At 31.2% G+C, this 13,630-nt stretch overlaps 3 protein-coding genes and 1 non-coding gene across 4 annotated transcripts; 3 read left to right on the top strand and 1 right to left on the bottom strand.

Annotated features, from left to right (window-relative positions):
• The first annotated feature begins 1,265 nt into the window (after positions 1-1,265).
• Positions 1,266-1,356, top strand: Bma-mir-124. Its single transcript, XR_006227961.1, has one exon. It is a non-coding gene; the product is annotated as a pre-microRNA Bma-mir-124 (primary transcript).
• Positions 1,357-4,616: 3,260 nt separating this feature from the next.
• Positions 4,617-5,725, bottom strand: Bm9348 (Uncharacterized protein; the record flags this gene model as incomplete). The annotated part of the gene is made up of 3 exons (XM_001892732.1): positions 4,617-4,691; positions 4,990-5,076; positions 5,609-5,725. The coding sequence occupies 3 exons, from the start codon at positions 5,723-5,725 to the stop codon at positions 4,617-4,619; spliced, it is 279 nt and encodes a 92-aa protein (XP_001892767.1).
• A 1,084-nt stretch (positions 5,726-6,809) lies between these two features.
• Positions 6,810-7,869, top strand: Bm1849 (Yippee-like protein 5, putative; the record flags this gene model as incomplete). Its single annotated transcript, XM_001892731.1, has 3 exons — positions 6,810-6,918; positions 7,150-7,271; positions 7,717-7,869. The coding sequence occupies 3 exons, from the start codon at positions 6,810-6,812 to the stop codon at positions 7,867-7,869; spliced, it is 384 nt and encodes a 127-aa protein (XP_001892766.1).
• Positions 7,870-8,758: 889 nt separating this feature from the next.
• Positions 8,759-12,441, top strand: Bma-otub-4 (OTU-like cysteine protease family protein; the record flags this gene model as incomplete). The annotated part of the gene is made up of 11 exons (XM_001892730.2): positions 8,759-8,790; positions 8,947-9,048; positions 9,597-9,688; positions 9,790-9,845; positions 10,033-10,126; positions 10,471-10,535; positions 10,955-11,111; positions 11,183-11,284; positions 11,514-11,704; positions 11,827-11,971; positions 12,278-12,441. The coding sequence occupies 11 exons, from the start codon at positions 8,759-8,761 to the stop codon at positions 12,439-12,441; spliced, it is 1,200 nt and encodes a 399-aa protein (XP_001892765.2).
• Positions 12,442-13,630: the final 1,189 nt, after the last annotated feature.

Below are 13,630 nucleotides of genomic sequence, written 5' to 3'. Positions count from 1 at the left end.
TTTTTATAAATCATAGGTATTGTTGGCAGAATAGTTCTAGATTAGATTTATAGATGGCATAACCTTTGGTAAAGTGTTATTCAATTAATATGAATATTGATTATGGTTTGATAATGGAACTACTGCACTAAATTCTGTAAAGAATGTTGAGAATTCTTCAAAAAATCCTGCCATACAATCATTTTAGATCAGAAGGAAATATGAAAAAAAAAAATGATATGAAAAGCTATTTTAATAGGAAACAATAAATGTATGGTAAAATTTTATATGTATATGTATCAAATTACCAATAATTAATCAATTAAACGGTAGGAATAGAGTGATTAAGGAAATTTGAATAAATTTCATTCATATAGTAAGGAATATTCGACTACAGTAAATTGCTCATTAATGGTAATCATTTAAACTCATAGAACTTAACAATTTTCTTCTCTAATTTCTTCCTCTTCTTTTTCCTTTTGAATTATGTTCTTTTTTTAAAAAAAAAAGAACACTTTCATGTTGTATCATTCCTAACTAGCAAAATTTGAGAGAAAAAAGAGCAAGGAGGAGGAGAAAAAACTTAACGTCTGGAATATTACTTTTACTCATTTTAGCATATATTTTTTTTGTTTGTTTTATAAATATTTTAAAATCTCAAAATTTTTAAGCTGTATGAAAAATGATGTGCAAAGTGTATTTTAGAATATTTGTTGATTTTAATGTGGTTATTATGCTGATACCATGGACTTATTTGTTGAACGAGATTGGCAAATTGGAGCCCCTGTATAGGATGCGTGCATGCATGCATGTATGTTGTGTGTGTGTGTGTGTGTATGTATGTGTGTACGTGCGAATAAGTGTATGTGGTGGTTTACCCGCTGAATTATGGGCTGACTTTACATTATTTCTGCACAAATCTGTATGTGCTACTGCTGAAGAGTATTTGTCCAATCTTTTTTTCCCTCTCAATAGGTGGGAGAAAAAAAAGAGGGAAGGTAGTAGGTCAAAGGTCAGTACTGATGCCCCCAATATCCCTTCTTTCACTCATATGAACATTTTCCAATGATAGCAATAATTATCAACATTTTCTGGCATATCTGAAATATTTCTTAAATTCATCTTTTTACCATTATTTTTGTTGAATAATATAATGTCTTAGAATAATTTATAAGATTCTTGGACTACATTTACTGGATTGAATATTCGCTGGATAGAAAATTATCATCATTTATATTATAAAAAAAAAAATCCAATTGATAGATTGAAAATGTTAAATGTCATTGCAAAGGACGTCTCGCTTTCACCGGTGACCTTGGTTTGTTATGTTTAGTACTAAGGCACGCGGTGAATGCCAAACGTTCTCTTGCTATACCTTATTTTTATATTGTGAATTATTTTCCCAATTCCACCTATATCCAACCCAATCAATAATCGATTCAAAGCGAAATAATTTGATTTATTCCAGAAAAAAAAGAAAAGGTTTGCTTTATCTTTTGTTTTCTTTTGAAATTATTTCGACTCTATACGAATTATTTCGACTAATGAATTGCTATTAAAAAGAAGGTAACTGATAAAACTCTTGTCATTTATTATTTAAATTTGCATTTAAGAGACTGGAATGATTATATGAAACAATTTTAAAAAAAAGGGTGAACAAAAGGAAAAATAGAGCAAGAAGCCAAGAGAGTTACAATTTAGCGTTAAAATTTACAAATAAAATGCTATGTATTTATGAAGTATAACTTTATCATGTAGTCTAAGTGGAGAAAAAATTGCCAAACAGCAAATGCTTGGTCTTAAAAGGGAGAGAAAGAAAAAAAGCAAAATTGGAGCAGATCTTATAAAATTTTAATTTTAAAGGATGTGAAACAAACGAAAAAAGAAAACAAATATTGGTTGCAAATATAATTTTAGCAAAAGCATATAATTATAAATTTCGTTGTTAAAAAATATTACATACACACATAAAAAAAAGAAAACAGAGGCGAAAATAGCCTAGATGTATTATTTAGCTTAATATTGTAGGCGAAAAAAATTTAAGCGATAAATAATGAAGGCGAAAAGCATTTTCGCGTAAGTACATGCCTTTTTTTTTTCATTTCCTTTTTACAATTTTAAATTAAATGAAACAACATTTAATCTAAATTTCTCTAATCAGATTCAAATTCTTGATTGGTTTAACTTCTGATTTGAAAAGAGGGAAAGAGGAGACATTTTTTTCCTTCTTTTTTAGTCTTTTATCTAACAAATATTTTTCATTTCTTTCATATTATTTAACTTGATAAATAGTTTAATTACTGTGAATAGTGCAAAATGTTTTTTTCAGTTTTGGGATATTTACTGAGAATTTTTTTATTGAAATTTGCCATATACTAAATAATTATATTCCCTTTCTTTTTTCTCCCATTAAGTATTTATAATTTTTGAACATATCAGGCGGAATTAGAGAATTCATTTTTATTTTGTCCATTCAATTTCATAGAATATTACACATATATACACGTATATATTTGAAAACTTTAACTCAACCTGATGGATGGAAATGCTGCTATATATCTTGAAGTAATTTGAAAAAGATATATCAGTGATCCATTAATTCACGCAAATTACAAATTGAATTAAATGTTGACAGACGGATTTAAAAAATGTGACTTTTTAAAATATAAAGAATTTAAAATTGTCAACAGTAGTAGAAACCTTGAAACTATTGCAACTGTTTTTGTGTATACGTATACACTGATGATAATTTTACGTACAATTCCAAACACTCGGGCGTTTTTTTCGTTTTTTTTTTTTTTTTTTTTTTTTACTAAACTTTTCAAAATTATCATTAAATATTTCAGATAAGAACTCCCGACAACTTTCTTTTCTTAAGTGTGCTCAGATAAAATATAATCATATCATAAGTGAGCAACTTATATAACATCGGGATATTACAACGGTTTTATCTGTCTTGAAATATTTGTTTTATGAATAAATAATCCCGTCTAAACTGAACATTAGTGGTAACAAATTCAGAAAAAAAATCACTAAAATATGGTTAAATAATTATAAAATTTGTGAAACCACAAGAAAAAAATGAAGAAAAAACTTTTCACTTTCTATTTAATCTAATGTTGTCGTAAAATTTTACATCGAGAAAACGATCATTTAATTACACTTTGGAAAGTTTTGCACATCTTTGTGCATTTCAATTAATTCAAACTATTACATTTCTAGAATTATTTAAATGAGTAGAAATGTTAAATTGAACTAAAAATCTTGGAATTGCAATTATGAATGTAAAAACAAAATGAGAAATTTTTCAATCAAAAATATAACATGAATTCTACACATAACATATATATTAATATTTGCAAAATATTCCAATAAATAATTTGATGATAATGTTTTGTTGTGTATGGCTTATAAGGAGGAGTAATAAGGATTAAGAAAATGAAAAAAATTTAATCAATCCTATAACACCTGCTTATTGTCGGAGAAGCATGAAATGCAAAATCGTTATATAACCAAAAAAAAGCAATAGGATGACATATGTGACCCAGACTGAATGGTCACATGGCTTATCCATACTAAAATCAATAATTGTCAAATGTAAATGCATTCCCACATCATTGACACTTCTAAAGCTTAGAAGAATAAATTGAAATGTCATTTCTTTGAAATTTCCACCTGTTGTTTTCATCAATGCTAATAATAAAATTTACTGGAGAATTAAAATTTTGAAATAGGATTTTAATTTTAGAAATACAAAATGATAGGTGAAAGATGAAGTTCCAATACATAAATGCTAGAGATATTCACATCAGTTAGAAAAATTTTACGATGAGTTAAAGAGATTTTTTTGCTTTTTTTTTAAAATCTTACATATTAATATGAATCGATTGTCGGCATATCAAACAAGAGAATCTTAAATGTCATTTTTTATCCAGTTACCAAATTTAATCCAATTTTAATCTCAAAAGAAAAAGCTGTTACGATTTAGAGTTATCTAATTCTAACTGACAATTATACGGTATTACATTTTGAAGTTAATTGAAGCTTCTGAAATGATAATATCAAAGCGTTTTTCGCTTTGCATGCAGTGGAGGGTGGGATTTCGTGCTACCCCCTTTCTTTTATGGATGACTGCTGTTGAAAAAGGAGTCCACAAGACTTCTAGATATTGATTAAATTTGCAGACACTAATATGAAATTGCCATTTGTCTATGCATTAATTTCAAAAGTATGATAAGCCTGTCGTAGAAAGAGGGAAAGCCGGACAAGCTTCAGAAACAAGATTGAGTTAAGCGTATAGGCAAAAAAGTATCCTATTTCCCAGGGAACCTAAAAGACGAGTTTTTTGTATCCATAGCGACATATATATAGCTGCTAAGCCTTTGAGTTAGCACTAAAAAAAATGTAAGTACCATGCAACTTAATCAGATTAATATAAATTAAGCATTGGAACCGTTTGAATGATGCAGGTAAGGTCAAGTAATTCTCTTCTCCAAGTTTTAAGTTACGAAGAAAAAAAATTGGGATTTCTCAAATATTTTGTAAAACAATGCAGCAAAAATTATTATTCTGCAAAAAAAGAAAAGAAGAAACATAAACAGCCTAATGTACATCACGCGAAAAAGCCACATCAGATCCTATGGTTTGACTTTTCTCTCTTCGTCAGGATTCTTATTTGATGGCTGCGGCATTCGCTTTGGTATCACTTCTGCCTAAAAATTATTTTGCATGTCATATCAATCAGGCAACCCACCAGAAGCTGATATATTTTAAGCTATCTATGTTTTATAACTAACAATGTCACTAAATTATTCTGTATAACGCGCTAGCCAGGCTGTCTAGTCACATTTTAAAAAAAAGGTGCTCGGCATGCAATTGTATCATTAATAGTAGAGAGATTATAATAAATGTTCAAACAGTTAGTATGTTTAAATAAAAAAATATTAATATTTAAAATAAAGACTAATCATTCTTTATGGACTATAATCGCATAGGAACAAAACTGAATACCTCTATATCACAATAAGAATATTTTTGGAAGTTAAAGTAATCGGAACATTTGTACTCTTCCGAATTTACTTTCTTCTTCATTCCAATCTGAAACAAAATTCGAATAAACAACCACTAATGACTACTAGTTTGCTCAGAAAGATATAACTACGCATATTTTACAAATCTGCAACGTCATCATCCTATCCGTTTAAATAATACCCTTGCTATTTTGCAATTGCAAATTAAAAATGCAAAGATACTTTAGAACATAAATACATAATGAAACTTGAAAATATTCCATTATCATCCAACTTTCTACTTTTTTAAATTTATTAAATCAATGCTTAATAATTCCATTATCACTTAGCTTCAAATAGGAACATTAATGCAATTGATAATTTGCCATTTTTATCATACGTATCAAAATTTACTATGAATCGAAAAACGTATATTTTGGAATCAATTCAAGTTAACTATTTGGCGTTAAATTTAAATTATATTTTTCCAATTATTAATCAACAATTTAATTTAATGAACCAAAAATTTAGTTATGTGAGACACAAAGAATGACAGAACTCTGTAAAAATATTAACTGTATGACATGAAAATTTTCATTAAACTAAACAAAAATCATAACCTCTTTCATCGTCTTCGCATGTTCTATCCCAGTAGAATACAATGTTCTTATCAAGTTACTTATAATTAACGTGCGTGAACGCACGCGTACGCCAACTGACCAAATACCTTTCAACATAATCTGAAATAAAATCGAATAGCAAAACAAACACAACATTACGAAAAACTTGAAATGATTGTTCAATTTAGCAGCTCATCCCTCATCCCTCATCATTCACCCTTCTCTCTCCGTCCCTTTTCCCCTCTCCCCCTCCCTTCATCTCCTTTTCCCTCTCTTCTTATCTTTAAGTCGTTTAAAAACAACGGACCACAAAATTGATCGTTGAATTTTGCGCCAGTTATTAAACAACTAAGTGCTGAAATTTCCAGGCGATTTATTTGCGGTGGTCTTTGTTCCTTGCAGTTAATTAATCTAATTAGTTGGAAGTAGTAATACATGAATATGGAATAAAAAGAAAAAAAAAGTGATAAGAGAAAGGTGGAAAGAGAAAAAAAAGGAACTAACGATTATAACCTTAAAAAATAAGTGAAAAGATTGAAAAAATGAGAAGATGGAGATATTATGATCCATAAAGGATGGTGTGGTAATTTTTTTTTTTTTTTTGAGAATTGTAATTGTTAGTATCGTAGTGTTATGTTTACAGGTAAGAAGTAGAAGAAATATCGGAAACTAATGGGAAATTTAAAAGTATTGCTAAAACAAATGTTGTGAGCATTCTAGTTTATTATTTCTGTAATATTGCTATTGTCAAGTTTTTTTTCTTTTTTCTGGTCCATGCATGTAATACATACATTTGGTAGGGTTATAGGATAATATGATTTAGGTGGTGGGAAGGTAGTAGGGGGAAGGGGAGGGGGAGAGGAAGAGAAAAAAGATTATGTTTTAATTCCGGAATGGGTTTTTTTTTCACACTTATATTCTGGAACTTTTTTCTCTTGTATTCTTTCCGAATTGAAATGAATTAACTTAGTGGAATGAATTATGAATTAGTAGATTAAAATCGAATGAATTATGAATTAGTAGATTAAAATCCTTCTACTCTTTCATTTCTTTTCATTCGATTAGATTTTACTAAGTCCAGTTTCTTTTTTATATTTTTCCATTTCAGGTTATTTTTCTCTAACAAAAAATTTTATGGTATATTTCGAAGGAGGTTCGTCGAAGTTCGTATGTTAACAATAATCATACTGTAGACACTAGAATGGGTCGTTATTTCCTGGAACATCTTGGCGGTCGTCGAATTTTTTCGTGTGATAGCTGTAAAGCCTTTCTGACAAATGAGGATGAACTGATCTCGAAGCATTTTACTGGTAAAAGTTGAACGTGAAGTACATCATAATCTTAGCATGAACCACATAGTACATGAACGTCACTTTAATCATCATCAAGAAGGTTATTCATCACCGAGCTATTGTGTAGCTAGTTCAGAAAAATAAGATATGCCTGTATATGGCTCATAAATGCAATGAAGGTTCTTCTTCTTGTTTAAAGTCTAAGCTATAGACCAGTTGTAGGGTAACTATTGTTTCGTAATTTTTCAGGATCAACGGGTCCAGCTTTCCTTTTTGACCGTGTCGTGAACATTGAATATTCAGAGATGCAATTGCGCACGATGATTACCGGTCGGCATATTGTTCGAGACGTCATTTGTAAGCGGTGTAAGGTATAGCAGTGCAGTATGCTTTATCTCAAGAGGTTTTGTCATAATAGAATATTAAGGAATATAATAGCAGATTGGGGCAAATGTATAGAAATCCAGGGAATGTTAACTTCTGGAAGAAACTTAGTGATATATGCTTAAAAATTGCTGTCACATCAAATTTTACCTTTTTGCTAAGATTTAGTAGAATAAGCGTATCAGACTGCATCACTTGCATTTTCCGGGTATTTTTGGAAGAATGAGGTGGGCTGAATGTGAGGTAGTAAAAATATGTGAGTATTAAATAAGGAAAATGTAAATACAAGGTAACGAATAATACAATCAGTATGAGAATTATTTCTTTCAAGAATTTGCATGTAATACAGTGCAATTATACAATGTTAAATTTCAAAAGAAAAAAGTTGAGTTCAAATGAATGAGGTTGAAAAAGTCATTTAAATATTTGCAGACAAAACTTGGTTGGATGTATGAATATGCAATGAATGAACCTCAAAAGTACAAGGAATCTAAAGTTATTCTAGAAAGAGCTCTGATCGAAATGAGTGAAGGCATCGATAATCCTGTTGACGATGGGAGAGAGCCACGACAACGATACACCTAGAATAACTTTAGATCTGTTAGTTTCTCATCTAAATTTCTGGTCCGGAAAATACAATATGCCGCTATATACATAATAGACATTCTGTATGACTTTGTAGTTTATGTACAACTTTGCGTATATGTTCGGCAGAATGGTTCTCCAAATCGAATGTAATGATTTTGCAGTGATTGATTGTTTGCAATTACTGTCTTTTTAATGTTCCTCAGTATGGCTAAGAACTGGCCTGTCTGATTTCAAACTAAAGAGTTCTCGTGGAAAATTTTAACATTATAGGAAAATCTACTGTTAAACATTCTGCTTTCAGTCAAGTATTTCTCACATTGTATTTATAATGTTTGTATTATTACTTGTCGTTCTGTGCTACTTTCATTCCGTTGTATTTTCTTTAGGATACAAACTCAAGCTTTCATAACATTCGCGAAGTTGTAAAGAAAGGGTGCGTGTGAAGTTTTAACTTTACAAATTTCATTGAGTTTGAACAGATTATTCTCACCGTTTTAGAACAAATATTCTATGCTGTATAAATCTTTATTGCTATGCATCAATTTCGATAAAATTATGGATTTTATTGCAGAAGTTTTGATATCCATTTAGAGTTGGTAATCTCAGGCATTGCCTGTACTATTACTGGTTGTGTCGAGACGTCTATAAATAATGGTTTGCAAGATTTCGAACTGAAAGGTTGTGAAGGACTAATGAATAGTCTTTCTATATAATTCCATTATTTTAGAGGTGTGTTAAACTCCGCAATCTTTTATCAAATTGCTTATTGACATCGGGTCACCGTCGTATATCTCCGCTAGCATCATTGGAGCACTGAGCAGCATTTGTCGAAACAGGTTCAACACCACAGAGTGGAAATTGCGGTCAGATCGATAGTGTTGTAATGATGATTGGGAAGTGGAGTGGGTTGATCTGTATGTTAGTGAAATGTAACAATGCAGGGCAGTTGCTACTGGGAACTTTTATAATTTTGACTGAGTTAAATCTTGAGGTGGAATTCAAACTTGTTTGAAATTGCGTGTTGCCGGGGAATACCATTTACGAATTGATATCAGTAACATTACATTTTTGTAGATTGCACATTAGTGATTATTTTGGGTTACTGATTATGACGATACTGCCTAAACCGAAGAAAGTGATAAAAAGCGCCGAACGGCATAGTTCACAGCAAACAGGGTTAGTCTGATTAAAAATTACTGTACAGAGTAGTGCTTCTATCACGTTGATTGCACCTAGCAGTTTTTGTTATTTGGTATTTTTAAGATAATTAGATATTTCCAAGATTTGTAGTCACATTGCAGAGCTTTTAAAATGCCGAGCCTTTTTTCCTCGTTGAAGGTCTTTTGTTTCCTGCACACAGTCTAAATTGCAATATTCGATATAAAAAATTCTGGGATATTTCTAAACCCAGAACGTTGATGCAATCATATAGACATTCAAGTGCGAACAGTAGCAACGAGGAAAAAAGGATAATGTTGTCATTTCTAGCTCTAAAAGTTCATTTTCGAGGTTATTCACTTCTCACGTCTTACATTCTGTGTGGCGCAAACGTTATAATGATGTCACGAGGCTAGGGTCTTTCATTATCTTGAGGACAGTGTTCTTGCATATAGTACGATAGATTTGATGAAATGAATATTAGTAGAATAGTTTTTATACCTCTTAGAAATCACTGGAAATGGTACTTGAACGGGTGCCACAGTTATAATAAATATATATTTCAGGACTTCATCTAGTAAAAGCAGTCATTCTTTGGGTGCATCTTCACCGGAAACTAATAAACAACCAAGACAAAGCACTCCTGAGGAAAATCCAGGTAATTGTCACTTCGTAAAAAAGTTCCGGATTGATTTGTTTTTGCTTGAAGAATTATTGGCATTTTTTTTTACAGACTTGTTCTTATTGTTATGCTTCCAGGTGCTCCAATTATTAATTCTGATGATGAGGATGGTTCCGGTTTTAAAGATGATAATGTATGTCTCCTGTTTCTTCTATGTTTACTAATGTATGAACTGACCTAGGATTCTTCTATAGTAGTGGGAGGTTGGAAATGATGGGTCATTAAAGAAAATCTTTTTTTTTTTTTTTTTTTTTTAATTTATTATATGAAAGAGAACCGTGCAAGCAAAGTGGTTTGGATAAATAATTATTTTGTTTCAGCTTGAAGCTTGGTTTGAGGAGCGTTTGCGTTGTGTACGTGGTCTTGTGATCAAGCCTGTTCGAGGGGATGGAGCATGTCTCTTTCGAGCTGTTGGTGAGTATGAAGTCGTAAAATGTCCGTTTTGATAATAAATTTTTGCTTTATTTTCATTTCTGAAAATAAATTTTTGTTAGAGAAGTAGATTCTGAGTAAATTTTGGAGCCCTAGATAACATCTGAGAATAGCTATCAGGTAACTTTGTATAGCACTCTCCTTTCCTGCGCTTTTTTGTACACATTGCTAATGAGACTTCTATTCCAAAAATGAATTACCTGAGAGAAATAACTCTCTTTAGAATATAATACTATTTTTGAAGTGAACATGTTAATGTCGCTCTCTCTGTAAGTATTTAATTCAGAAAGAAAAGCAACTTATTGGTTTATTCAACATCTTTTCAGCGGATCAGATATATGGTGATGAAGAAATGCATGACGATGTTAGACGACTTTGTATGGACTACATGGTTAGTTTAGTTTTACCGTGTGGTTTTTGAATGGTTTAGTTTTTCTATTTTGTTATTATCCAAAAATGTCCTAAACTAATAAAAAAAAAACGGAAACTAGTCGTCTAATTTTCTAAGCTTAATAGTACCTCATTCAATGTGTACTTCTGGTCCTAGAAAATCAATGAAGAACAGTGTTTTTGCTTGGAACTTTATAAAATGTTTTCTCATGCCATAATGTAATCCATTTGTTTCTGTACCTCATCTCATTTGAAGTATTCAACTCAGAAAGGTTCGGATTTGCGACCCTTCTTAAGTTTATTTAGGTGTATGCTGCTCCTTCGTCTGTAAAGCATTCCGAATCAAACTTCTTTTCCTAACTCCAAAACTGAAGCTGTCTTTTTTCCAAAGATAACTTAAGATTTTTGATAAATTTTCAGGAGAAGAACAGTGATCATTTCTCACAGTTTGTGACGGAAGATTTTCATGACTACATTACACGGAAACGGCGTCGCGATGCTCATGGAAATCATGTCGAATTGCAAGCAATTTCGGAAATGTTTTCACGCCCAATCGAGATTTACGAGTATTGCACTGGTATGTTCTTTGTGCTTATATAATCTTAGCGTACTTTCTTTTTCTTCGCAACACTAATATTCTAATTTCAGAGCCCCGAAATATCTCCAGCTCTCGTCTAGATTCCTCCCCTTCTGCAGAACCGAACCCACCCATTCGTCTTTCATATCATGGTGCAATTCATTATAATTCAGGTTAGTGGTGAATAATTTTAAAAATGAGTATATAATTTGGTCAGTCTAGTTTATATTTTATTTTATAGATATTAATTTCGCTAATTTCAGTTGGTTTGGTCAAAAACTGAAACAGACAGTCCCATTGAAAAAATGCGAGTTCTTTCGGATATGCAGCCACATTTTTTATGATTTAAATTAATATTTTAATGAACCATTAAGGAATAAGATGCATTTAACCAAGTTTTAGTCATTGATCCGACTAAAGCGACAATCGGAGTTGGTTTGGGATTGCCTGAGTATTCACCTGGAGCAGCGGACAGAAGCCTATTACAAGAAGCAATGCAGAAATCGGAAGTTCAAATGATCGAGGATGCTATGCTGCATGATAAAATTAAAATGACTGATTTTGAGCGTACAGAGCAAGATATTAGTGAACAGGTCGCCGTTCAAATTTTCATTATTTTTGCCGTTGACTCATAGAATAATTTGTATGCATTTGCTTGTTTCAGTAATATTTTTATATCATTTGGCTTCAACTGAGTTTAATTATTTTATTTCAGATAGCTCGACAATCTTACTTGGATTATTTGAAAAGTCTCAGTAAAACTGGAAATGCTGAAATGAGAGAAACAGCATATGCGGTTTCGGAACCAGGTTGCTCACATGCAAATGTTCGACTTCAGGAAAGTAGTGATGGCGTAATAGGTGTCTTCTTTTGAATCAATTCTAGGTGATTGTATAAAGACTTTTCTGTAAATAACTCTATCATATTTAAGTACACGTATAAGAAATGTATGATTGGTGCGACGTATGTGATAATTACTAGTAATAGAAGATTTAAAGTATCTATACCGATGTATAAACATTTCAATTACATCTAGAACAATAGGCCGAAATTCACATGATTACTGTAATAAGCATGTTGCGGAGCGATTTTACTTGTGAAGCTGGTCGTAGTATCCTTATTTTATATTTAAATAAATTTAGAACTTCTAAATATTCATTTAACAGGTGCCAACGAATGGTTTCATGCAGCAGGATCGGATGCCGAGGAAAACGCATTGTTGGCACAGGTAATGGCGCTTTCACAACAAGAATTTATGAATTCATTAAAGAAGAAATCAGCAAAGGAGCAAAATGATGCTGATCAAGCTGGTTCTAGCAAGTCGTCGTAGGTAATTACCAAATTCAATTTGTTCCACCTCTTTTTTTGTGGTGCTTGTTTTCCTAGTGACAGTGATGTTATAGATTTTCAGGATGGCCGTTTCTCGCTCGATGTGGACTATTATCATCTTTTTTTACGGTGTTATTTTTTGTTTATATTTTGTGAGAAATTCACAATGCGCATGTGTTTCTAAAGTACTTACATTCACAAGAACCATCGATTAGTTTTTAAAGTTCTTTCAATTTTCTGCACTTATCTGACAGTCACAACGTTTGGTTTTTTCTTCTGAAGCTTGCCGCCATTTAATTAGTCATTAATGAATTGTGTCAATTTGTGTGGTATTTCATTGATATTGGTCTTTCATATTGAATCCACTATTCAAAGATGCGAAATACAATGGTTGAATGTCATTTGTATTTTAGTCTTTTTTTTTGCATTGATTGTAAATCATTTTGTTTCTTTCATCTAACTTAGAAAACCATCATTCGACTGGTTTGGTGGATTTCTTGATTTTCATTTAATTGTGGTAATGCTGTTTAGGGTTGAAATCTTGCTGCTCTTTTAGAGATTTTAATACATAAAGTTTATGTGAATCTTTTTCTGTTAACTTTGCTTTTTTTGCATACCTTTATTATCAATATGCTAGTACATTCGGACGTTTAATGCAATTCATTCAGTACTTGCAATAAATTTTGCATGGGGAAGGTGCAAAGCATTAGATTTTCGAAGGTGGCTTGCGTGTGAAGTTATTGATTATTTGGCAGGCATACAATATATTAAACAAATTCTTAAGAATTTTCTTAAGAATTAGTCTTCACAATCAATAAAACTTCAATTAGTTGAATGTTTTTTTATTCTGATTAAATATTACTCAAATTTTGGATTCATATAATGCTTAACAAGTGATAGTAATATGTGTATGGCTGCATGCATACATTTGTGATTATTCGTTTAAGAAAATCCCCAAAGTTTGATGCCAAACCATAAGTTGTCCTTATCCAGTCATTATTATGTTTTCTTCGTAAATCTTTGTACAAAATTATTCTAGCTGGAAAATGTTTTCTTAACATCCAATGGTTAAAATTTCTCGTCATTTTTCTTTTAACTGATTCGATTCATTTCTAGGTGAACATGATTTGATTCATTTACTTCTGAATAAAAATCCCTAGATAGCTTGTTCACTTTCTTACAAAGTAAAC

The sequence above is a fragment of the Brugia malayi genome, assembly GCF_000002995.4.
Source record: "Brugia malayi strain FR3 genome assembly, contig: Bm_v4_ChrX_scaffold_001, whole genome shotgun sequence".
NCBI classification, from domain to species: Eukaryota; Metazoa; Nematoda; class Chromadorea; order Rhabditida; family Onchocercidae; genus Brugia; species Brugia malayi.
This window is presented reverse-complemented; position numbering and strand designations above follow the sequence as displayed.